This window comes from Rattus norvegicus, chromosome 1 (assembly GCF_036323735.1).
Source record: "Rattus norvegicus strain BN/NHsdMcwi chromosome 1, GRCr8, whole genome shotgun sequence".
Classification (NCBI taxonomy): domain Eukaryota; kingdom Metazoa; phylum Chordata; class Mammalia; order Rodentia; family Muridae; genus Rattus; species Rattus norvegicus.
Window position 1 is genome coordinate 46494015 of NC_086019.1, and position 26041 is coordinate 46520055.

Below are 26041 nucleotides of genomic sequence, written 5' to 3' on the forward strand. Positions count from 1 at the left end.
GTCTCCTGGGTCACTTCTCTGTCATTGTCCATATTTCTCACCTTCCTTCCGCCACTAGGTTTCCTTTCTGGACTCTCCTGGCTGGAGAGAAATAGTTATGGAGGACTTGTATAATCTCCCTTCGGTGCAGAGAAGTACAGATCTTGAACCTCTCAGGTCAAACCCTCCCCTCAGTCTGAACTCTACTTGCAAGTTCTCGAGCTACCTTGTGAGGGCTGGACCTAGGGTGGATGTAGTAGGAGTGTGGGTGGCTTTTGCCCCGTGCTCTGGGCTGATGATGGCTTTCTTTGTCCTTGACTAAGTCACCGGACTGAACCATCTGCATCCTCTGAAAGGCAGCCTTGAGCTGACTTATCTCCCTGGCCATTCTTTCTACACAAATGTGTGACCTTGGGCAGCCCTTTGCCTGACGATGCTGCTGCTCATCCTTAGGAATGTGGAGAGCTGCTTCACAGAAGACCGAGTCTCAGAAGAACCTGATGGGAACCAGTACTGGTTGTCTGTGGTCCGTCACAGCATTTACTGAAGTTAAAACCTCTAAGAGAGTGGTTCCTAATCTTCCTAATACCACAACTCGCTTACACAGTTCCCAGTGTTTTAGTGACCTCCAACCATGAAATTACCTTTTTGCTTCTTCAGAACTGGAATTTTGCTACTGTTGTGAATCCTAATATAAATGTCTGGTATGCAGGATATCTTATATGAAACCCCTATGGAGGGTCATGGCCCACAAGGTGAGAAGCACTGCTCTAAGGTGTGTGGAGGTTCGAGGTCATGCTGAGTGAAGGCTGGGCAGTTTGGCGCTTTATTTAGGAAGTATTTAGAGCAGATCTTTGAGAATGGGATGAAAGCTCTAGAAACCTCTAGAAAGCTGCTCATATGCCTGTTTTTAAAGCTGCATAGAATTCTAGGGTGTGTGGCAGGGATCACCATACGATGGCATTGTGCATAGTTTCCCCTTCTGGGATAGCTATGATCCTTGAGTTTATAACCCTGACTTTGAGTGTTTGAATTGTTAGGCTTGGCGCTGATGCTGCATTATTGATACTTCAGAATTAATAGCGAGTACTGATGATACAGAAAGTGTCAGGTTTGTTTAGTCACCTGGTTTTGTCTGCATAACGTACATGCATGGAGACACAGCAGTCAACCATGACGCCTTCCCCTGTGGCCTTCAACCTTATATTTTTTGAGACGGGGTCTCTTACTGAGTGTGGGACATGGCTATTTGACTAGACTGGTTGACCAGCAAGCTCCAGCGACCCTCTGGGCTCTAACTTTTCAGTCCTTGTATTACAGATACAGCTTACAACACTTGGTTTTAAAATCAGAGGCAGAGGATCAGAACTCAATTTCTTAAGCTTTCACAGTAAGCACCTCCCACTCTGAGCCTTCTCTCCTCCTTTCCAGGAGCGCTTTGAACTTTGTTTTCCTTTTCTACTCTGCTAGTCCAGGTGAAGCTAGCTGTTAATGCCCCACTTACGCCGTTTCTTGAGCTGAAAGATATGGACAGGGTTAGACAATAACCCCTCACCCAGATGGCAAACAAATTATCCCCTTGAGACCAGAATACATTACGCTGATGGCCGAGTGGCATTGGCAGATTTAATGAATGCCACTGGTGTCGTCATGTGATGATGCTTGGAATTGCAAAAGATTTATTTTCTGTAATTATGGGGTTGAGCGAGTGGAGTGCGGGGTTCGGGGAAGTGAATCCGGGAAGAGTGAGATATGAAAAGCTGACCCTCAACTAAACTTTTGTAGGCCTGGTTGCTGAGATAAACAGCTGTCTGGTGGGTTGTCTGGGGTAATTATCCACTCAACACAGGGGTTCTTGTGTGGTGGTCCCCCAAGGCTGCTGTGAGCAGAGGTTCCTGCAGTGCCCCTCCCCCCAGCAGACCAGTCTGAGGCGGTTCCTTGTTCCTTTCCTTCTGCAGGAGTAATAGCACAATTACGGTCTAACTTGGGCTTGCTGCTGTTTGGGTGCCTCGAATGTTATCTAATCTTTAATGTTTACCAAGAGCAGGGAGGATGTGGCATCATGGGGTTCATTCATTAAAAGCTGCTCGGCAAAGGCCTGCGTGCGAGCGAGCCATTGTTAAGAGGTCTACACAGTCATCTTGATGCCTTATTTCAACCGTCTTGCTGGTGTGCAGAAGGCTGGAGTGGAATCATATCGTGCAGGCTGGATCAGGGTGCGTTCACGTCTCGATGAAGCTTTCTGTACTCTGAGCACGTGATCACCATGTGATCACCTTTTCATAATGTCTGGGTCCCATGATGCATCGGCTCTTGCTTTAAAAGAAAAAAAAAAGGTCTGCACAGTTGTTGTGGGTCATTTTGTCATTTCCTCTAGTATTCTGCTCTAGGGAGACTGTCACGTCAGGAGCTCTGAGGTGGGAGAGGCTGAGAATGCAACCCAGGAGCCCTGCTCACAGACACCCAGTGTGACTTGTGCCTTCGGTGGCCTTCCTGGGTGCCAGCTCCCAACTGCTGAGGGCAAAGAGTGGGTATTTTGGTTTTGAAAACTCAGTTTCCCACTGTGATGTAGTAGGAAGAGTGGAGAATACAGGTATGTTACTAATGTGTGGGGGAGAGGAGAGCATGGCAGATTTAAAACTTCTATCTCGATCTGTCTGTCTGTCTGTCTGTCTGTCTGTCTGCCTGCCTGCCTGCCTGCCTGCCTGCCTGCCTGCCTGCCTGCCTGCCTGCCTGCCTGCCTGCCTGCCTACCTACCTACCTACCTACCTACCTACCTATCTAATGTATGAGTGCTCTGTCTGCACGTATACCTGCATGGCAGAAGAGGACATCAGATCCCATTACAGATGGTTGTGAAGTGTCATGTGGGTGCTGGGAATTGAACTCAGGACCTCTGGAAGAAGAGCCACTGTTCTTAACTGCTGAGCCATGGATTTTAAAGGTATCCTTAGGGTCTGGGATGATGGCTAAGCAAGCCTGAGCACCTGAGTCCAGGTCCCCAGCAATGTGCAGAGCTCACTGGTGACATACTTATGTAATCCCAGTGATGGGGAGGCAGAGACCAGCGGATTCCCCTGAAGCTCATTAGCTGGCCAGGCAGCCATCTCAGCCACATTGGTGAGCTCTAGGTGTAGTGAGAAACCCTATTTGAAAAAAAAAATAAGATGAAGAGAAGCTAAGAAAGACATCTCTTATTGACCTCTGGCCTCCACACACACAGACTTACATGCATCCACACACATGCATACAATCATGTACACACATATATATACACACAAAGGCACGCCATGCAAGGGTACCTTCAAATGCACTTTCTCCTTTTTTTTTTATATTTTATTTATTTATTATATATGAGTACATTGTAGCTGTCTTCAGACACACCAGAAGAGGGCATCAGATTTCATTACAGATGGTTGTGAGCCACCATGTGGTTGCTGGGATTTGAACTCAGGACCTCGGGAAGAACAGTCGGTGCTCTTAACCTCTGAGCCATCTCTCCAGCCCACACTTTCTCCTTTTAATCTACCTGTTTTCCTGCCCCACCTCCATCCCCCTTCCTTTGCTCATTCAGCCGCAGTGCACCCTCCTCTGACTCACTCCCCTCTTTGGGAGTTCTCAGTCTCCAGCTCTCTGCTGCAACCCAAGTCCTCCAGTCTTGTCAGAAGCCACCTGGCAGTGAGTAACCGCTGACATTTGCCCTCGAGCTTCCGGGCCGGTGGCTGTACAGGCTGGAGGTCTCCTGGTGAGCTCCTTACGAACCATGGATATACCGCAGGAGTAGAGCCGTTCTGCTGCCAGCTTACAGGCTGGCTCGGGATGAGTGCAAGCTGTCCCCTTCCCAGTCTGTTCTGTCATAAGGTCAAGGACTGAGAGGAAACCGACTCGCTGGCCTGGCAGACCCCACTACCAGGGGGAGCCTGTGCCTCTGCCCACAGTTCTTTCAACAATGATTTATCAAGATGAAACTGGTTATTCAGCCTTGACACAAGGTGAGGTTTGAAGATTGTCTCCATCCGAGGTGGCCCCTAGCATTTAGTGGCCATGTTGTCATTTAAAGGCTCCTTGCTTGTCTGTCCACATCCTTGCTGGTTGATTGGTTTGTTTTCCTAGCATTCTTCTCGACCCAAGGAAATGGTGCTTGAAATGACAGAGGGATTTGTTGAAAATAGTGATAGTAACAGTTTCAGGTCTGCTTCTCCATTTTGCTCCTGTGGTCAGTATCAGGATGTGAAGGTTGGTTTGTATGAAGTCTCAGCAGAGCGTGTGGCAGATACCGGTCCTCACGTGATTGTGGAGTGAACGGGCAGAAGTGACCACTGCATTTCTAAATACAGCATTACTAAAACTACAGTTAGAGTGTCGTCAGGCTGTACGTGTGCCCACTGGAGACAAACAGCCCAAGCATGGAATTAAGGTTGCCCAAAGGGGAACTTAGAGGCTGTTTCTGAAACCAGGTTCCAAGCTTTCTTTTCATGGACTATTAGGACAAGCCAGGGCCTCTGGAAGGGTGTGTGTGTGCGTGTGTGTGTGCATGTGTGTGTGTGCATGTGTGTGTGTGTGTGTGTGTGTGTGTGTGTGTTGCAGGGTGGCTTCAAGCTCTAGTCCTGGGTCCCCTCTCCCTGACTCTGTCTCACTCTTCCTGAGAAGAAAGAGAGGTTACTAGGTCCATGAAATCTAGAGAAAGGACACACAGTGAAAGTCAGCACACAGAGGCTGAAGGATTTACAACAGGACCTTGCCTGAGGGGAAAACAGATGTCTTCCTGGCACTGTAGTGTGAAGTCTTGCTATGCCCATTGGGCTTGGTCACTCCACCCCCACCCCCACCCCTATACATGCTAAAGCTGCCTGTAATGGCTTTCCTTCCAAGTGGGAGCACAAGATTGTAGACGGCAACATTCAAATAACCCAGACTTCTAAGAATTCACTGTCGGCCTGCAGCAGCTCCAGGCAATAAAGGGGTCCCCTTAGACCACCAATCCAGAGCATGTGTTCCTGGCTTCCTGCCCCAGGCTAGCTTGCTGTCTTATGGAGAATATTTAGGAACTGGTAACCGTGGTGACCTGCGTCTATGGATGAACATTTCTGTCATTTCGGCTTGGCCCATGCCTAAGAGGCTTGTCCCCGGAAGTACATTTATCTTGCCCTTGGAGGGTGGATATCAAGGATGGATGGAGGTGTTTTTCATCTCCTGCTCCAACTAATCGGAAAGTACATTAGGTAGAGGGCTCTAGATTTGCTGTAGTGTGAAGTAGAAAGAGAGAGGCCAGGAGTGCCGCAGCTTTCATGCAGTCTTCACCCGGCTTTGAGAGAATCACATGGTCCCCTTCCCCTCTCCCCCCAGCCCCCCGGTACTCATAAAGAGCAGCTTGTACTTCTCTACAGGCTCACGGCTGAGAAGTGAAATGAAACGAGGCCTGTGTACATAAGTGGCATTGCTTGCAAAGGGGCTTGAGCAAGATGTTTGATATTCTCTCTATGCGTATACTGTGGGCTTTTTGTTGTTGTTGTTTTGAGACAGTCTTACGTATCCCAGGCTGGCCTTGTGTTCACTGTGTAACTGAGGGTGATCCCCCTGCCTCCACCTCCTGGGTGCATTGCCGATGAGTGCTGGCGTCACAGGTGTGTACCACCGTGCTGGGTTTGTGTCACACCGAGGACTGAGCTTGCTGCATAAGCACGTTACCAACCGGGCTGCGTTCCCAGTCCCATTATGACTGCGAACCTCACCTCACGGAAGGCCGGTTCTCCTACAAACCGATCAAGTTCTCATTACAGCCCTCTTAGCAGGCAGAAGTGAGACTGGCCATTAACTAACAGACTAGTATGTCACAGGCAGTTGGCCATTGAGAAAGCCAACATTGAGACCATTCCTGTCAGATTTTATAGCGGATTTTCCCATAATACCAGTTCTGCCCAGCAAGGATTTTAGTACCTAGGGTGAGTACATGCTTAAACAGCATGTGTAAAAATTGGTTCTGTGTGATGAACAGCTGGTTGTTGCTAGAACTATGGGTGCAACTGTTTGCTACTTTAGCTTAAACTTCAAACTTTATCGGGTCATACAGACAACTTTTTGGTTTCTTTTAATTTGTGTTTGAAAGAATCTATTTCATAGGCCTAGAACCCAGAAAGCAGGGTTAGGAAGGTGTCCAGGTCCTGAACTGCTCACTGGTCACACAAGTGTTTCCATCTGAGCAGTCAACAGGCTGATGGCTTGAAGTCTATGAAGACACTACCATGGAGTAATGCCGCCTTTGTAAAAATAGCCACTTAAAATATATTTGGGGCACAGAAGTACAGCAGTATTGGGGGAAACCAAATATTATGCTCTTTGCAGAGCTGGTCAGACAATGCACCAGAAGCTAAGTGTCCACTCTGGGGAATGTTGGAAGCTGTTGTAACAGCAGTTCCAGGGTTTCCATCAGTAATTGCGGTTCTGTATGTGGCTTTGACTTCTGTCTGAGTCTGCTCTTGTGAACTGTTACATTTCCCATGTGTGCTGTCTTGGTGTGGAGTCACATTACACAGAACCAAACTAACGTACAGATCTGTCGGAATCCAAAACAGCCTAAAGAGCCATTACCAAAGGCACAGGTCTTCATTCGGGAACACACAGTGCTCTTGCTTTACTGCTCTTCCCCCACCTTGGGTGTGGGGAAGATAGCACATTCCACACCAGGGCTCTGGAGGAGTGATCCCCTGTGGTGGGTGCCCTCAGGGGTCTGCTATGCCACTTGCTAAGGAGTCTTTGTAGGATAAACTTACCCCATGGTCCCACTACATTGCCAGAGATGCTAGTTAATAAATGTTGAGTGGTAGGGTTCCAGTTTAAGCAACACAGAAGAGAGGTGAATGTGCTTGGCTGAATTCCAATAAAACTTTATTGGTAATGATGGCCTCAGGACACAATCTGTTGACCTCTTTCCAGTGGTTCTCTTTTAATTAGTTGTTCTAGAGTGGGATTATGGAAGTCTCTTGCATATGTAGGTGTTGTGTGGGGTTTGGCACCAGAAGTCTAGGGATCAAGGAATCCCCCCCCCTCACACACACACACACACACACACACAAGAAGCCATCTCCTTAACATGAACAAATCGGGTAGAGAAACCCAGTACGAAGCCAGGAGACACTGATAGACTGGCCGTCTTGTGCCACGTCTACAGGAGGAGCAATTCAAACAGTGTTTTATGGGAAAGAGGTGCCTGGCTATACAGAAAGGCTGCCTTACTCCTTGAAAGGTCCTTGGCAGAGGAATCTTCTCTTCTTTATTCCTGAATCCTGACCAGACTGCTGTTAAATACGGAAACCAAGCAGAAGGCAGGCAACAAGGACACAAGCAGCCTTGGCACTTCTCCTGTCACCAGGAGCTGCCGGGCTGCTCCTGTCCCAGGAACAGAGGCTATGGTGTGGGAAGCCATGTTGGAGACAGCTGAGGTACCTCTTCCCTTGAGATACACTGCTGTCCTGCCTCTTCTCTGGGGACCTAGATCATCTCAGCTTCCTCTACCTTCTCAGAATGTGTCCCCAAGTTGCCCTGGGCTGCCTTTCCATGACCACTTCCATGGCTGCGTGTGTCCTCCCTCACTCTGGGCCAATTTTACCAATTTTACTTTACCCTGTTCTGATACCTGCTGCAGCTGCCGTGTTCCTGCCCAGCTCTCCTGCCCAGCTCTCCTCCCCAACCCTCCTCCACATGCTTCCTCCACATGCCTCCTCCATGTTTTCCCCATGGTTCTAACCACACCTATTTGAGGTGCTGTGGGTCATTGCTCTGTGCGGCCAAGGGAGGAGCTTCATAGAAAATATCTGATGAAATTGGACTGCTTTGGCTCATTCTTTGGGGCAACCAGAGAAAATACATCCTTTCATAATGTTGGAGATAAAAGAAGTTGAGACTTTAGACTCTAGAGATGGCTCTGCTCACCGGAAAAGCACTCACTGTGGAGGCCTGAGGACATGAGTTCAAATCCCCAGCACTCATGTAAAGCCAGATACCATACTGTGTATCTATAATCCCAGGACTTGCATTGTAAGACAGGAAGCAAAATTCCTAGAAGCTCATGAGGCAGCTAGTCTAGGGTGTACAGCAGTAAAAAACAAACAAAGCAAAAGCCCAAAACAACAACAACACCCCCAAAACAAACAACAACAAAATCCCCAAACAAACCAAGAGACTGTGTATCAAATAAGATGCTGGCTGAGGACTGATACTCCAGGTTGTCCTCTGACCTTGCATTCATGTCATTTACACATGTGTGCACACACACTTGTGAGTATGTGCAACACATATAGATTATAAAAGAAAATGACAGTTCGCTGGGCAGTAGCATTCACTGAGCCCTAGGCTGTACTGAGCCCTTGTACTTGGTGGGCTATTCATGCACACTTCCCCCTCATTGGATCCTCTGACTCACCTGCAGTGTATGATCTTCACAGATATGAAATGAGTCAGGGAGAAGTTAGTTAAGGTCACTTAGGTACCAGGGTTTTAACTCCACAGCGTGTGTGTGTGTGTGTGTGTGTGTGTGTGTGTGTGTGTGTGTGTGTCTGTCTGTCTGTCTGTCTGTCTGTCTGTCTGTCTGTCTGTCTGTGTGAATCACTTACTTTAAGAGGCAATTGTTTGAGGATGTAGCCCAGAGCCCAAGGAGCCAGAAACTTTGGGTTCTGGCTACAAACTGGAGGAAAGAAGGGGAGAGGCCAGGAGGATCTGCCTTCAGGATGTACCCAGACCTTTGTCTGGCTGCCTTAGACAGGTGCCCTGTAGGTGGCAGGCACCAATTGCCTGGTGTATTATAGCAGGACTGCAATATACCCTGTCTCAGACCTGCCACCTCCATCCCCACACTGGCCCTCAGTTCCTTCAGAGTCCATGCCCTCATTCCATGACTGGCATCCATTCCAAGGACTGGCATCACCTTTATTTATCTCCAGTCACAGTTCTGTGTGCATGTCCCTGGCCACATCTCTCCAGCAGAGCATCCTCTGTTGTTTCCATAAGTCGTGCTGGGATGCCTTGCCCAGAGCTTGTCTTTCCGGCCTCATCCTGGGTCCTGTGAGGGGAGAGTGCGTCAGACCTACAGATCAAACTCCTTTTGCAAACCAAACATCTTGTGGAGCCTCTTTTGCCTTGAATCATCTTTATTTTATTTTTTTTATAAAACAGGAAATGATTCTATTTAGAAAAAAATTAAAAATTCAACTACTGTAAAATGAGATAATTCAGATAAGCTGAAAGATTAAAATTAAAATAACTTGAAATGCAGCGTTACACTGCATATCATATACATACACATATATATATATACATGCATACATTATTCCATTTTCTAAAAGTCTACTCATGCATATTAATACATAGGACACACACACACACACACACACACACACACACACACACATTTACTTTAAAAACCATAGGCCCCTTTCTCTTACAAACAGATCCTGTCCTCCTTTGGACAGCACCAGTGTCTTCCAACACAGGTAACTGCTGTGACTTGCGTTGCATTTACGTACTGTAATTTATTTAACTGTTAATTTCAGTTTGCCATCTTTTTGCCCCATTGCAACCAGAACTCTGGTCAAGAGGGGGGAAAATTCCCAGGCAATTTTGATGTGTTCTATTTGTTGTTTTATCCCTTTGTTGAAGATGAGCATGTCACTCTCTGGAGCTGTTTCTTCTCTATTTAGGCAGGGTCTTATGTAGCCCAGGCTGGCAGGGTCTTATGTAGCCCAGGCTGGCAGGGTCTCATGTAGCCCAGGCTGGCAGGGTCTCATGTAGCCTAGACTGCCACTGAACTCGACAGAACAATGACCTTGAACCTGTGATTCACCTGCCACCCCTCTGGCATGCTTGGATGACAGGTGTGGGCCAGCATTCCTGGTTTATAGGGTATCAGGGCTTTCTGCATTGCTGCTTAATGCACTCTACCAATGAGGATCCATGCCCAGGGTTGCCCGGGGTTTCACTGTTACTATTGTAAGACAAATGGTTTGACAGATATCACTGGTCCTCTCAGCCCCATCCTGCTGAGGGTCCGCCATGTTGCCTATAGGCTTGTAGCATGTAGCATGTAGCATGTAGCATGTAACTGTCTCCAAGGGCGTCATGTAAGATGTAATTTAGGCCTCTGCCCCTGCTGTTAGGGGGAAGTCTGAGGTGGTCCTCCTGACTCAGATGCCCGTCCGTCTTTCTGGGACAGTCTCCTGTCGTCAGCTTGTGGCCCCAGATCTACTGTGTCAGTCACGTTGGTAATATTAGCTCTTTCTGTGAGCTAGTGACACAAGTGTTGAAGCAGAGATCGAGTTGAGGAAAAGTCCTTTGTACTTTTTAATCGTCTTTTCCCCTGAAGGCAAACTTTTCTGACTTAACTAATTTGCTAGAAGTGACAGCTGACACCGCGGTTGCCCTGAGCTTGCTCGGGAACACAGCCTCCTCATGGTTTCAAGACTGTGAATAGAGGACTTTTTTTTTAAGAGAACACGAAGCATCCTAACCGTACCCTGCCTGCACACCTTGCCTGAGCTGGAGCGCCCTCAAGGTTAATCATCACTAACAGGCCAGAAATGCTAGTTTGAATTTTAAAAGTAGGAGTCTCATCAATCAGATTCTTCTGCCTGGGAGACTGGAGCATTGAGAAGCTTTGAGGGTCTGAGGTAGGCTCAACTCGAGTTTAGGTCAGTGGCCTAGGATAAAGCTGCGGGAGGGAGAAGAGGGGAGGAGCCGGCAGGCAGCCAGAGGGGTGTAAGTGAGCATCACAGTCTGTGATGTTGCTATCAGAGTTGGGGCGGGGATGGGGGCAGGTGTACATAACCTGTGCTCCACGTCAGGCCCAGTCACAGTCCTTAATAAGCTGATTGAAAGAGCCAAATTAATACCGGAGAGCAGAGGAAGGGAGTGTACTCCATGTTTCCATTGGAGAAGAGAGACAAGAGATCTAGCAAAGCCCTCAAGTCTGTCTTCAGGCCTGAAGAGACCGGAGCTTAAATAGACGGCAAAGGAAATGCACTTCTAAGCAGTCCTGGCCACGGTGGCCCACACACCACCAACCTGTCTTTATCTAGGTTTCAGGCTGACAAGGTCTCAGAACTCTGAAGTTTCTGTGAGGGAAACAAGTCCCCCGTCTGCCAGGTGGGTACTCTTTCCTCCTCCCATCACGAAGTTCCTGAAGGAAAGCCTCTTTTCTTTAGGGCCTATTGTCTCAATAGTCTGGTAGTCAGATTGAGAGTCCTAAGCGTCTTCTCTTCATATTCTCATTCCAGCCAGACTGTTTACCATGTGACCAGTCGCCCCAACAACAGAATAGCATTGGAGGGGTCAGTATATTGGTTACATATGCTACTGATACCCACCCCCAAGCTTTTGCGGTAGGCTGGGAACCCAAAAGTAGCAGACCCTGACATTTCCCTTTCAGTTGCTTCCATATGAAACATTACCTCATTATCCGACACGTTTGAATCTCATTTTATAGGCTGAAAATGTTTTTGAGCTCAGCGGTGCAGGCAAAAATAGCTTGCCGTACCTCGGGCTGGGGATGGGGGCGCTGTTGCACACTGGTCATGATGAGGCCGTAGATCAGTTATGCCGCCGGTTTTCTGATCAGTGCAGTGTAATAGGAGGCTCTTTACCCACAGCAGTTACTTTTAAGGTTCCACAACCCTCAAGGAAACGGAGGGGGAAAAAAAATAAAAGAAACCCAGTCAGGATGTATCTTCAAGTAGGAACAATGCAACTATTAGAGCTGTTGTGTGATCTGGGGGTTTTGAAAACCAAGTGACAGGGAGACTGTTCTAGTATTTTTCCGATGGAAAGTGTCTCTTGCTGTCTGGGTTGTAGGGTCACTTTGAACTTTGTTGAAGCGAAGACTCTGTCCTTTTATTCTCCAAAGAGTATCTGAGGTTAGGTGCTTGCTCATGGAAGGCTGTTTTGGTGCCGTTCCCTGACGTTTTTCTGAGCGTCTTGAGAATAGACACACTGCCTCTTTTTATGGGGAGGCAGAAGGTGCCTTATCCACACATTGAAACAAAGCCTAGAAGAACTCTGCCTAGGCATCTGTCTGGATTCCGAGTACCTCAGTGAGTCAGGCCTTGTCTGTAAATAAGATGAAATTGTTTTCAAGTAGGGATCAAACTTGGTGGCTCCGAATAAATACCTATAATTCTAAATTGATTGGTTTGGAGACGAGGACTCGATATGTAGCCCAGGCTAGCCTTTGTGTTGCCGTCCTCTTGCCTAGGACTTTCCGGTGTTAGCTCTTGGTTGTGCACTACCATGCTAAAAGGGAAACCTGAAAGACCCCTTTTTGTGGGGGGCGTGGGAGGAGAGCACCCATACTTTACCATTCAGACAGTTTTGAGGGCAAAACTTTTCATTTATTCTTTATAAGAGATTCGCAAAGCGAATGTTTCCTATCCTTTGAAAGCTCTGAGGCCCACCATGAGCCCATTACTGCCCATTGCTACACCCTGAGAAACAGAAAAGCAGCCTCCTACTTCAGCAGGCCAGTGCTCTCTTGCCATGCCCTCCGTTCTGCATCGCTGGGTATCTGAGCCCTCACACATACCCACCTCCGACTCGGAACCTCGCCTTCTGGTTTTAGAGCAGCCTCCTTAGGGTCGAGGTATGGATGGCCTGACACACTTCCCCATCACCCCTGAAATGGTATGTGCAAAGGTGTTTCTAGAATTCACCATTTGAAGCAGTCATGTTACATCCTTCTGTTGCCTGGGCAAGAGAGTCCAGACCCTTTCGTAGGCGGAGACAACAGGAAGAACAGGTTCTCTTGGCCGAGCAGTGCTGAATATGGGTGGCCAGTGCTGTGAAGAGCTGGTCGCCATCTACAAAGTATCGTGGGTCATGCCAAAGTCGAGATGCCGGTGTGCTCAGTGAGAGGATCTCGTAAGCGTGGTGTGGTGCAGGCCCTAGGCAAAGGCATGCTTCCTCTCCTCCTGGAGCCACACAGTGAAGGGCGCAGTCATCTGTCAGATAGGCAAGGCCACTATATATTTGTCAATAAGGATACAGAAAACTCAGAAATTTCACTGCTCCTAAGTGACTTGCCCATACTCACACAGACTGTGGCCTTCACTGTCTGATGCTTGTCATCACTGGCAGATAGAGAGGAAGTGGCCAGTGTCCACTCGAAGCTTTCACACGCATCTTTAAAAACATTTGTCATCAAGTCCATGAGCCCTGCCTCCTCGTGATCCTCGAAGCCACCTTTAGGCCGTGCCTTAAACTGTTAGGCGTACAATTGGAGCCTGTGCAGCTCTTGAATACTTAATCGTGGTACCGTGACAAGTAGATTTGCCATTGAAATAACCCAGCTAACCTCCACTTTTTGGAAATCAATCCTATGAGAAGTGTTTTTAAAATGAATTCCGGTTTTCCAAAATGGCAGGATATTTTATTTTCGAAGTCTGGTTATTTTAACACGGCATTGTTAGGTGTGATTTTTGACATCTCAGCAAGGCAAAGCTGTAATCTCACCAGATGCCATTTAACTTCGGGCGCGTTTTGTCAGATCTTATTCTGTGCGGTATATGCAAGCTTAATATAGATCCTGCAGCTCTGCAGATGATTAGCTCTCAGGACTACAGAAGCTCCAGTGTCTGAGTTCACGGTGCAAATCTCAGAATAGAGACTTCAAGTACATTTCAAGCCTCTGATTATCATGGGCTTTTTAGTAGCCAGTAGAAGACTAGGCCTAGAAGCAGGGCCATTGTCTGGGTGTGGTTCTGCCAGTGTGCTTTTCTGCATGTAAACATAGTCTATGATCTTCTATGTTTCCATCCCGGGGAAAGGTGATAAGTCGGAGTCAATGCCAGTCTTGGGGAAACCCGGACAGGTCTACCTAATGGGTAGACCAACAGTTCTCCTGAAGGTCATACCTCAGGGTCACTTGGCGGGAAGCTTATCACAAATATCCATGGTGTTAGGTGTGGTGCTGCATCCTTGTAACCGAACATTTGGGACGGCAAGGTAGAAGGACCTCAAATGCAAATTTGCAAGGGCTGCACAGGGTGACCCTGTCCCAACAATCCCACAGCAGGGCACAGCGGCACACATCTGTCTTCTCTGCATTTGGGGAGTGCAGAAGAGAGAGTACTGCAAGTTCAGAGCAAGCCTGGCCTCTTTATCAAGTTGCTGGCCAGCCAGGCCTCCATAGTAAGACCTTGTCTCACACAACAAAAGCAAAACCAGCCAACCAAAAACCCCCACCTGTGATGGGGCCCCAGGGGTCTGGTTCAGGGTGGCACCTTGTTTGATTAAAAACTAAAGTGAGACCGGTGTCCATCCACGAGGAGGAAGACAGGAGTCTGAGTGTCTTAGCTGTATTCTTTCAAGTTCTTCATGTCTTGGGAGAGAAAGGCTGCCACCGTTTGGAGCTTCCCTGTGAGGTTGTGCTGTTAGGATGTGATGAACAGTGTTGGGGCTTACAAAACAGATCATAAAATCTGATGATTTTGGACATTTGGAAAATATACTTGTATTCCAAAGCTTTCAGATCCGGGGGATGGGGAGCAATGTCTGATTTAGCTCAGGCAGGCCTCAAACTTGCATTGTAGTCAAAGATGACTTTTAGCTTCTGATCATCCTGCCTCTGCCTCCTGAATGCTGGGATTACGGATGTGCACTGCCGTGCCCAAGTTGGCTTTCATGGCGCCATGGGATCAAACCCAGGAAATTGGTTGCAACCTAGAAGATCACTCTTTCAACTGAACTATGCCCCAGGGCTTCCTTATCTGTTTTTCTGATTGAATGTTATATACATCTTCTGCCAGGCATTACCAGAAATATTCATGCTCAAATTTAAAGATAAAAACAAGTAGAAATCTGTATGCTCGAGGAAAATTGTTTTTCTGCTTGAACTGTTTTGAGGCAAACTCTTTTGAAGTCTGTGTGTCCAGTTGTAAACAATCTCTCCTTCAACTCATCCTGTGTCACAAACCAGGATTCATGCAGAAGGGAAAGCAGTAGGTCAGAGCCTCACTGTCACCCGCCTCTAGAGTTAGGCTCTGAATTATTATTGCTGGGTCTGTGTTCCTGCCACATCCTTAGCTTACTCTGTGGTTCTTCTTGGGTCATGCAATTAGGACCACACTCCAGTCTAAGCTGATTTTCCATGACTTTCTATCCCAGGGTGGTCTTTCTATCCCAGATGGAAATATGTGTGTCTACATTTTCCATTTCTTCCACTCATCTTGCTGGTTTCCAGACTGTCCCAGCCTGCACTCTGATGTTTCTAGCCTTGGCAGTCTTCTTTACTTGGGCAGCAACTGCCCTCCACTTCTCTGGAGACTGAGTAGGATTGGTCGGCACTCACTGAACTGGCTAGCAAGGCCAGGCAGAGGATTTTGTCTTGATTCTGTTTTTCCATCAAGTGAAGACACCATGTTGGGAAGCAGAGAAGCTGAACAGAAAAGGATGGTGGGCCAGAACGGTTAATTTTTCCGAGGCGTGCGATTCGTGTCTCACCTTCTATTCTATCCTGGTTTATGTGTAGCCAGTTTGAGCGTTTTCATTTATAACTGCTAGTCGGCTCGGGCTAAACAGTTAGATCTGAGGGCAGAACTTCAGGCAGACTGGGACCAAGCCATCCTGAAATTGCACGTCTGAGTTTCCTAGACTGGGGATGGAAAGCTGGCCCAGCCAACTGTTGAGAACAGGATGGATTCAGTGAGTCTGCCTCCTGTATGCTCTGTTCAGAACACTCTATGTCTGGGTTTTTAGAGCAACTCCAACTTTGGTAGACAGCCTCGTCCCCGACACTCTGATTTTAGTGCTGAAGAAGCGGATGCAGCTCTCGGGATGGGAATGGGTGCCGTAGAGCAACAGGAAGCACTATAGATGCCATCCTCCTTAAGGGACTCTGGGGTAGCAGTGAGAGCAGTCTGAGCTGAAGGAAGCCACTGGCCCCAGGCCTACGTCTTTGCGAGACTCCTGGTCGTGTGCTTGGTGCAGATGGAAACGCTTGGTGTTCCGGATAAGGTGCACGTCCCACACTCGTCAGTGTCCTGAGCATGACCTGCCCTATCTTGTCACCTCTCAGAGTGCTGAGCAGATTGTGGAGCTCTGCAGAGGCACCACCAGTATGGAAGCACCGACAGACAGCCGCGACCCGCCTCCCAGGCCTCTGGCTCGTCACCTCTCAGATGCAGACCGCCTCCGAAAAGTCATCCAGGAGCTTGTAGACACCGAGAAGTCTTACGTGAAGGTAACGGGAATTGGTGGGCATTCACACCCCTTCGCTGATGGTGACGTCAAGCCGGCAGACACCCGAGATTGCCTCTGCCTGGGACATCGGCCACTCAGGACATAGATGTGTGCTCCTTGTGGTGAATTGCTGCAGGGAAGGGGGGGCAGGCTGAGCGGGTAAAAGAACTGGGAAGACTCCCAAAATTTGGGTTCTTCGCTCCTTTTGTTGCCAAGGCAGCTTTTACCATGGGAACAGATGTTGGAGTTCGTTGTGTGTAGTCTGCGGGAACAGAGCCTACACTGCTTCGGCAAGAAGAGTAGAGATTACTCTGGGCTATGACGAGCAGTCTAAACTCTAGGGGCCCAAATATGGGTTCTCTGAATCCAGGTGGCCAGCCGTATCCATAGGAAGCCCTATGCAGAATGGAAGCACTTTATTATACCACGATAAAGGCACAGCTTTCGTGGCCTTGGGTAACCCCCCAGTTAATTTATCTGATCAGCCAGCCCCTAGTTAGTGTTTGAGAAACATTCTGTTAGCATAGGAGATTGGGAATACAGTGTTCTTTACTCAAAGCATTTGCCAGTGCTTTGGAGCTCTCTTTGGCTTGCTCCATTTGTCAGGGTCTCTGGAAGGGCAGGGCACAGAACAGTGGCTAGAAATCCAGGCTGGCGCCGGCTTGTCATGCTGCGTGTCCTTTGGGAGGGCCTCTCCAACTTTCTTGTTGGTCCCTGTGCTTGTCTCCGGCCTTCCAGAAATTCTTAACATCTGTCAAGTCCCCTAGTTATACATTGGCACACATGTGGCTGCTACCCTTTTCTCTACAAAGCGGACTGGAGGAGCTGAGGGTGTAACTCAGTCGGTACAGTGACCGGCAAACATGCACACAGTCCCGGGTTAGATACTGCTGAACCGGATATGACGTATGCTTGTAATCCCAGCTCTCCGGAGGTAGAGAAAGAGAGATCAGGAGCTGTTATCCTCGGCTGCATAATGAGTTTGAGGCCAGGCTGGGCTATGCTAGACTCTGTGTAGAACCAAACCAAACCAAACCAACCGACCCACCGAGGCAGGTTGGAGCTTTTAGTAGGCGGCTGCACTGCTTCTTCCCAGCACCTCCTCAGAAATGCTATCCACGGCTGGCTCCAGTGCCTCTTATATTGGCCTGTGGGAGAGAGAGTAAAGCCAGACAGATTTTGGCTTTATTTTCCAGTATGCTTTGTCCTGTATCCTGTGGAAGAGAGGGACTTTCAGGGACTTCCAAGTTCAGAACTTCTTCTGTGACCCAGCAACCTTGTTCAGTGAGCTCTGGGAGCCGTGAGTGCACGAGGCTACCGAGCCATCAGACACTTGAGCAGCATCATAGAACCTGCTGCACCCAGGGCAACATCATAGGACCTGCAGAGTCGGGAACAGAATGGATTCCCTTTGGTCACTATCCTCCTTTTGGAACACTGTACTAGCAGGGCTATTTCCAGTAGTGGTTAGGCTACTGAGGTAGATGGGAGAGCAGGTAGACAAGGAAGGACCTACTCTTCCTTCCTGCCAATTGTTTGTATAGGGCTTCAGGCATGAGGTTCTTTGCCACCCAGGGTTCAGTGTGACCTGGTCCTGCTGTGCAGCGAGTCCTCTGGGCAAGTGACATTAGCCTGGACAGGAGTGACTGTGTCTGACAAAACAACCAGTACTCAGTGCAGACTTAGCGTTCACACGGGCCCTCTACTCTTTCCTTCATTTCTTGTTGCTGACTTAACACAGGATTTTCTTCGTTGTCCTGCTTGAAATCTAACTCTAAATCTGCATGCACCTTGAAAATTTCCACATCTGTGTGTCCCTGAGATTTGGTCTAGTAACTCACTGCCACCTTCCCTCCTCACATTCCCAGGTTGTTGTGGATGTGGAGAGGGAGGGAGGGAGGGAAAGAAGAAGGGAGGGAGGGTGGAAAGGAGGTTTTTCACTGTGAATAGCTAGCACTGTTGGTGAGCTCTCACAGCAGTCACTAGTTAGGCTGTGGGGGCACTCTGGGCTTCACAAAGTTCTCTAAGTTTCTAAGACTTCTCCCTTGCAAAAGCTAGGGAGTCAGTTCTACTGAGAAGGTAAGGTAGAGGCTGGCAGATCTCTGAATTCAAGGCTAGCCTGGTCTACATAGTGAGTCTGCATAGTAGTCAGGTAGCTCTAGATGCCCGACTCAAAGAAGTCTTTTCTGTCACTAAAATACATACTGGTTTTGGCTTCAAGTTCTTAAATAGAAACTTTAGTGGGTTATGTAAATATTTCCACCATCGTGTTCTCTGAGTGACCAGAGCAGTAGAGTCTCAAGGGTGGCTTAGGTTGTAAACATCTCTGCTGCTCAAGGTTGGTGCTCTTGCCCCTGAGCGCACAAGTCGGAAATTGTTCTGGATGCCGCCTGAAGTCACAGCTCCATTCAGAGGCTGTCACAGTGCTCCCTGGCACAGAAGAGAAAGCCAGGTCACTTTGGCAGTGCCTATGCCCCTCCCTTCCCCTCCGGAGAAATGATGGCCTCTGTGGCGGGAAAGACAGAGCCTGTTCAAGAAGTTAACGTCAGGGTGGGTGCTGGTACCATATAGTCAACACGTACGACCCGGGAGGCCGGGGTGCGGAGTCACTAATCTTCGAATTAGGTAGGTAATGACAACTTCCTTGAAGGGCAAGAATTTCAACAGGTCACATGCCACCATTCCTAATGGAAGTCTCTGGAGTTGCTGTCTAGGCAATTGGAATCATCTAGCTATTCTGGAGAGGTGTGTGTTAGAGAGACTCTTCTTTTGCCTTTCAGGATCTGAGCTGCCTCTTTGAACTGTACTTGGAGCCCCTTCAGAACGAGACCTTTCTTACCCAAGATGAGGTAAATGGCAAACACCTCCCTTCTGCCTCTCAGCCTCTTTAACAATTTAAGATCACAAAATAATGCTCCCACCTTCAGCGTTTATACACAAGAACCACAGGAAAAAACAAAACTCTTTTTTTTTTCTTATTAAGATTAAGATCTCATTGTGCTGTATCTTGGCTGGCCTGGAACTATGTAGACCAGGCTGACCTTGAATTCACAGAGATCTGCCAGCCTCTACCTCTCCAGTGCCAGGATTGAAGACCTTGCCATCCTGCCTGACGTGAAAACAGCACGTTTTACTTAAGTTTGTAACTTTGCTTTGAGCTGTATCTCTTAGCTACCTATGGCTTCATGTTGCCCATGGATTGTAAGCTGGATACAAGAGTCCTAGAAAACAGCCGTAAATTCCTAATGATCACTTACCCACGTCGAAGACTTCAGAAACTCTTATGTGTGCCCTCTGTTTGAGAAATCACATATTTACAAAGGCAGAAGGATGATTTTTTTTTTCAGGAAGTATGGCCGAAGTTACTTTTCAGTACATCAGTTATTAATTAATATTAAATCATAGGAATTAGCTTTTTTTTTCTAATTTCCACTTTCCCTGATTTTTTAAAATTCCAAATCCACTTAAAAAGTAACCTTGGAAGTGTGGAGTTGTAGGGAGATGGAGTTGCGTCTCTCTGGGTGTAGACTATACCCTATGACTATGTTCTGTAAAGACTCTGCTTTTGCCTGTGTCTAGGGGCGTGCACCTATCGTATTGGGGCTGAGGGAGCCTAGCTTATTCTGGCCACACTTTTCACACCCAACCCTTTATGTAGATGGAGTCACTTTTTGGGAGCTTGCCAGAGATGCTGGAATTTCAAAAGGTGTTCCTGGAGACTCTGGAGGATGGGATCTCTGCTTCCTCAGACTTTAGTGTCCTGGAAACCCCCTCACAGTTTCGGGTAAGTATTTTGAATTTGGCGTTAAAGCAAATGTAGGTGGGTAGGGTGTAAAGTTCTCCCCTCTGTAGGCGAATTCAGTGTTTGGTTGCACTGCCTTCCCGAGGGTGTGGAGAAGAGGCTTCTGGGGCGACTGTGTTCAGGGGTCAGCAGTCTGGATCGCTTGACTGCTCAGCAGAGCTACCTGACTTTCCAGAAAGGTACTGGAGAAACTTCCTTTGACGCAAGAACAGCTCCCCTGCACTGGGCACCTCTCTTAGGAGGTCTTGGGAAACTGGGCTGGAGAATGTGAATTTCAGATGGCTATCAGGCAAACTGTCCCTTGTAAAGGAGTCATTGTAAGGACCATGGCTAATGGGAATGACGTTCTTCCAGAGGTGAGAGGGAAAACAGTAGAAAGGAGGTTAGAAGCAGACAGTAGGAACGGTGATTCATCCCAACCATGGAGTAGTTCGCTCTGAGAGTCTCCATACCTCCACTCCTTAAACCAATGGTTCTCAACCAGTTGGTTGCGACCCCTTTGGGGACCTAATGACTCTTTCACAGGGGTTGCCTAAGACCATGGAAAATACCAGGTTGGGAACCATGCTTTAGACCATTTGTAGTGAAATCCAACAGATCCATCTAAAGGTGGTCCAGGGAAATGCCCAGCCTGTTCTCCACCTAGACTGACAGGACAGTTCCGACAGTGGGCAGAAGCACAGGGAGACAGGGCTGACTTGACCTTCTCTCCTCCCTTCTAGAAATTGCTGTTCTCTCTCGGAGGCTCTTTCCTCTACTACGCAGATCACTTTAAACTGTACAGTGGATTCTGCGCCAACCACATTAAAGTACAGAAGGTCCTAGAGCGAGGTGAGTTGCTTATACCCGTTATAGTTCCTTTTTTAAACTGTCGATAAAGGGTGGGGCTGTATCCAGCAAGGAAGGAGTTAAATGTAGTTTTCATGGTTTGTCCTCCTCTCTTGACCTTGAAAGTGATCAAGGAGAGAGGGAGAGTTTTCACTGTTTGCAGCAATGGTGGCCTCGTGGCCGTGGGCAGGTGGGTTCCAAGCTTTGCCCTGTGTCACTCTGCTTTTTTTTCCTGTAAAAACATACAGCCACAAGGCTTGGATGAGTGGAGAATGCATACTGCTTCTCCCCCCTACAATTCTGTTAACTTTCTTAGGCCTGGGGGCTATTACAAAGCAAAATCCCCACCATCGACCTTCCAGGAAGCACATGACAGGTGATTTTTCTGCTGGAACTGGGAAACACTGCCCCCTAGAGGCTGCCCACTTTCCCACTGTCAGGAAGGTTATGCGGCCTCTTTCATGGAGCATGTGGAGAGGTTTCTTCTGTAATCTTGGGTTTAACATCTCTACTGAAGCAGTTTAAACCCATTTGGTTTAAATGCAGAACTTCACAGTACCCCAGAAATTTCAAATTTAAAAAAAAAAAAAAGCAAACCCAAAAACCAAAAACAAAACACAAGCAATAAATTTTTTGGAATGCTTCGAGCTAGCCAAATAGCCAAATCCATCTTCTCTGGCTGCTTTCGGTGAAGGACTGAGTACACTTGCACTTCTTTTCACACATACCTTTTCATGGGTGGTCACAGTGAAACAAAAACACTGAGTCCCACTTGTCCTTTGCCACAAAGATGAAGGACCACCTGGATACCTACACGGTCTGGCGATCGGTGTCATCTGTGTGCTGCTGACTTTACCCTTGAGATAACCTAAATGAGGGCATTTCTTCATCCAAACCAGTTGGACTCTGAATAGCTGGCCTGCTCATGGCAAACATGGACACCTGGTGTGATGGCCGGCATGTCCACTGCCCTGTCATATGTGCCTGTCATAACACTGACATGGGATAGGGGTTACAGGTCACTTGGAGTTGTGTGGTGAAGGCTTCAAAGGTGGGGTGACACAACTTCCCATAAGTGTATGGAGTAAGTGCTAGAGGGTTAATGCTTCTCTTATAATTGAAGCCCATCTTTAGGCCACCTAGAATAATCCCAGTAAGCTACCTTCACTTGCAGGCTCTGTCTGTGGTGTGACAAAGACACTTGCTATTCTTTTCTACTCTGGTACATGTAACTGTGTACTTGACCCACAGATGCCCTTGGCTTTATTATCGGGTGGCATTAGGACTGTGGCAGTATGTAAACCCCACTGGAAGATAACATAACACAGTTTAACTCATCCTGCCACGCTCTCCTAAGGATCTTCTATCCGTTGGTTGCAGCTAAAACCGACAGAGCTTTCAAGGCTTTTCTGGACGCGCGGAACCCCACGAAGCAGCACTCCTCCACGCTGGAGTCATATCTCATCAAGCCTGTTCAGAGAGTGCTCAAGTATCCTCTGCTCCTCAAGGAGCTCGTGTCACTGACTGACCATGAGAGCGAAGAACACTATCACCTGACAGGTAAGGCTGGAAGGAGGCTGCCTGCATTCACCAGCCGGCCACAAGTACTAGCTGGATGCCCATAGCTCTCCCCCACCAATCCCTGGTACTGTAACCGCTCATCTTGGTTAGAGCTTCTATGTAAGAAAAAGGCACAATATAGCCAGCCCTCCTTCAGGGTGCTCAATGTAGACTGAAACTCACAGAGCTATGTCTCCCTCTTCTTCTGAGTGCTGGCACTACACTTGGCTTACAGGGGATCTCGCAGTGAGACGGCTCTTTACTAAATTTGTCAGGAGGGATGATTTGGTTTAAAATGTTAAAATAATGTAATTTAGGTCTAGTGAGTTGAAGTAGAAGACCACGGTCACTTGGCTAGTGAACACTGTTGTAAGAGAGCTTAACTGAGTCTCTCCTGTACTCTGTGGCTTTAACTGGGCTACAGCTAATGTTCACGCTTGCTGCATGGGGTGCCACCTTGTGGAGATCACTGAGCAGTGCTCAGATCTGACGACAGGCATCCAGCGGCAGTAATACCTTAGTGGCTGGTGTCTCACAAGGGGATGGCTGCAATGACTGGCCTGAGGAACGGTTTGACAATAGTACCCAGGCCCTGGAGATGAGAGCTAAGTGTCCCCTAGGCTCAGAGAGAGTGATTTGTTTTCCACATGTTAAAGCTAGCAGGTCTAGTTGAGCCACAACAAAATCCCCAAACAGAAGCAGGGTTAGTTGCACTGAGAATAATCACTGGGAAGAATGGAAGTCAAACTTGTTTTTCCAATGTATCATAACCTTGGCATCATAACTAATTAAGGCCAGGAATTTTTACATGATTGCTAAACTGTACAAGTAAATGACATAAATTTCAATTCATCCCTTGTCCCTCATGTGCTCCTTGCCCAAGTTGTGGACAGAGAGCAGAGAGCAAGTATAAATGCAAACAACTGAGCTTGCAGTTGGGTATTTGTGATTCAGACACTGGAGTATTGTACTTTCCCCTGAGCTGGGGAACCCAACTCTGGGCCGATGTGTTTGAAGCAGGTGCCAGCACTGAGCCTCACCTGCTGCCCTCTGATGTTTTAACTGAGCAACTGGACTGGATTCCTAACGTGCCAGGTAGCTGTAGAGGAGACACTGAACGGAAGAACAGTTTCCCCGAGGCCGGACATGTTGGGTTGAATTCTGGTGCCACTCTTACTTTTCTCTAAACTCTGTTTTCTCTTCTGTGATACAGTGTTGGTTACAGTCATTGTGTACATATGTAGCTGGGCTGAGGTTAGCTTTATTAATGGCACTTTTCAGTCTCCTCATTTCTGGGAGAATTAGAGGTAGAAGACAGTCTGACTACCCTTGATTAGAATACCTGCATTAAATGGACTGTCCCTCCATCAGGTCACCATTAGTTGAGAGAGGGACTCCCATGCTGGCATTTGATGGGATTTAGGATAAGCAAGCATACTTTTATTTTTCAGAAGCTCTAAAGGCCATGGAAAAAGTAGCCAGTCACATCAATGAGATGCAGAAGATCTACGAGGACTATGGGACGGTGTTTGACCAGCTGGTGGCAGAGCAGAGTGGCACAGAGAAGGAGGTCTGTGGGGGCTTTGGACTGAGTGAGCAGCTTCATGCCTGGGTGGACGAGCTTAGGGCGGCTCCCTCCAGAGCAGCTACTTGGTTAGACTTCCCTGGGGCAGACAAAGCCGCTTTCGCTCTTAAAATATAAAGTAATTATATATAGTTCATAGAAATGTAATGAAAAAATGTATTAAAGGAGTCTCACAGTGTAACAGTGTCATGTTAGCATTGTACAAAGGCAATAGAAGCACCACTTAGCCGGCTTCTCCCCACCTCCCTTCTTTCCTATGACAGTGGAGTTGTAGGTTCAGAAACTAGAACCCGGGGAAGGCTGGGCTTGGGAATGGAGGGAGGAAGGAGCCCAGCATATGGGTAAAATACAGGGCTTGTTCCCTTCCGGTCCCCGTTCTGTTTTGGCACTGGGTATGAGTGATTTACCTGTGAACTCAAGCGGACCCAGTGACCAATGACGTCCTGTTCTTTATGCATTTTTCATTTTTTGTATGGTTCTAAATGTAGAACATATGTAAGAAGTAAAGAGTGGCAGGAATTGAAAAGAGACAGAGCACCCCCCCCCCCATTTTTAAATTTAGGTCAGTTGGGTGTATTTTATTAGCAGCCCTATGTGGTTTATCGACCTGAAGTAAACACTAACATGGACTCCTTAGATTAGCGTGGCTGCTGTGGCAGCATTGCCACCTATGTAAGTGTGTACTAAAGCAAACCACCCCCTCCTATTAGTTAACAGTCCTGAAATCCCAGCTATTGGGAATGCCAAGGCAGAATTGCAGTATCAAAGCCTGCCCATGTTTCAGGGTAAGTTCAAGGCCAGCCTAAGAAATTTAGAAAAACCCGGTCTCAAAACAGAAAATAAAAAGAGGCCCAGGCCGAGGATGTAGCTCAGTGGTGACACTCTGGTCCAGCAGGCAGGAAGCCATGAATCATCCCTGTTGCTAATGGAGGTGCAGCTTGATAAGCTCACACTTACAGACTTCCACCTCTTCACACTGCTGATGGGGACTTTGTAAGTAAAACATGTACATTTTAGCAATGGGCACATGTAATACAACTCTGTGTCTAACATCAAAGAATTCATTCCGGGGTTTCCACATCTTTGTTGCCTGTCTTTACGATGTAGGTAACAGAGCTGTCCATGGGGGAACTTCTGATGCACTCTACAGTTTCCTGGTTGAATCCGTTCCTGTCTCTGGGAAAAGCCAGGAAGGACATTGAGCTCACAGTGTTTGGTTGGTATTCCTTTCAGAAGTGTTAACAGTAGCAAAAAGCTTGACTAACACTACCGTTCTTGCTGATTCCTAGTTTGGGGGAGTTGGGAAGATGCTGCTAGGGAAAGCACCTCACAAGGTCGTTTGGAAACCTGCTGTCTAAACAGTGCTACATTTCAAACCCTCTTCCTTCTCACTCAGAAGCGGGAGAGCACGTAGGAAGTATGTTCTTGTTGAGACCTAAATGCCATGGCCTCAGCTGTCAGTAGAACACTGGATAAGCCAATGCCAGGACCTGCTTTCCTAATCAGGACTGGCTGTGGGTTCAAGTGAGACAGGGCAAAGCAGGTGTTAATGCAGTTAATGCAGTGGGATTTCAGAGGTAGGAATCTGAAGGACTTTGTTCTCAGAAAGCACCCAGCTCTAATTTAACCTTGGAGGAGTTTGCAGAGAGTAACAAGACCTTTCTTTTTCTTTAACTCTTTTTAGTTTTTAAGAGAGCTGTCATACTGGTTTATAAAGAAAACTGCAAGCTGAAAAAGAAACTGGTAAGAACAATGACTTAATTAATGTTGCCTTTTCATAGTCCTCGACTGTGTTGTACTGAAAGGCTTGCTAAGAATCATGGCCTCACTGTCCAACAAAACGTAACGCCATCTGTCTTACTCTGTTACACTTTATTATAAAGCACTTACAAATAAATAAAAACATCATACCCCAAGTCTACACAGCTCGATGAACTCCCAGTTAGAATAGCATTAGGAATAGGAACTGCAGAACTTCATCATAAACTTACACACTCAGTGCTGACTCATGTAACCACCATCAAAATCGACAAAATTAGAACTAGAAAAACAATTAGATTTCTATCCTC

At 47.5% G+C, this 26041-nt stretch overlaps 1 protein-coding gene across 5 annotated transcripts in view; it reads left to right on the forward strand.

Moving 5' to 3' along the window:
- Tiam2 (TIAM Rac1 associated GEF 2) overlaps window positions 1-26041 on the forward strand; it is a 201320-nt gene that overhangs the window by 170565 nt on the left and 4714 nt on the right. For all 5 annotated transcript variants that reach the window (XM_039099650.2, NM_001427474.1, NM_001427473.1 and 2 more), the window contains 8 exons: window positions 16034-16198; window positions 18978-19046; window positions 19856-19981; window positions 20722-20830; window positions 22208-22387; window positions 23839-23957; window positions 25080-25188; window positions 25657-25715. In XM_039099650.2, the coding sequence (XP_038955578.1) occupies window positions 16034-16198; window positions 18978-19046; window positions 19856-19981; window positions 20722-20830; window positions 22208-22387; window positions 23839-23957; window positions 25080-25188; window positions 25657-25715 (936 nt within the window). The remainder of the gene's footprint in view (window positions 1-16033; window positions 16199-18977; window positions 19047-19855; window positions 19982-20721; window positions 20831-22207; window positions 22388-23838; window positions 23958-25079; window positions 25189-25656; window positions 25716-26041) is intronic.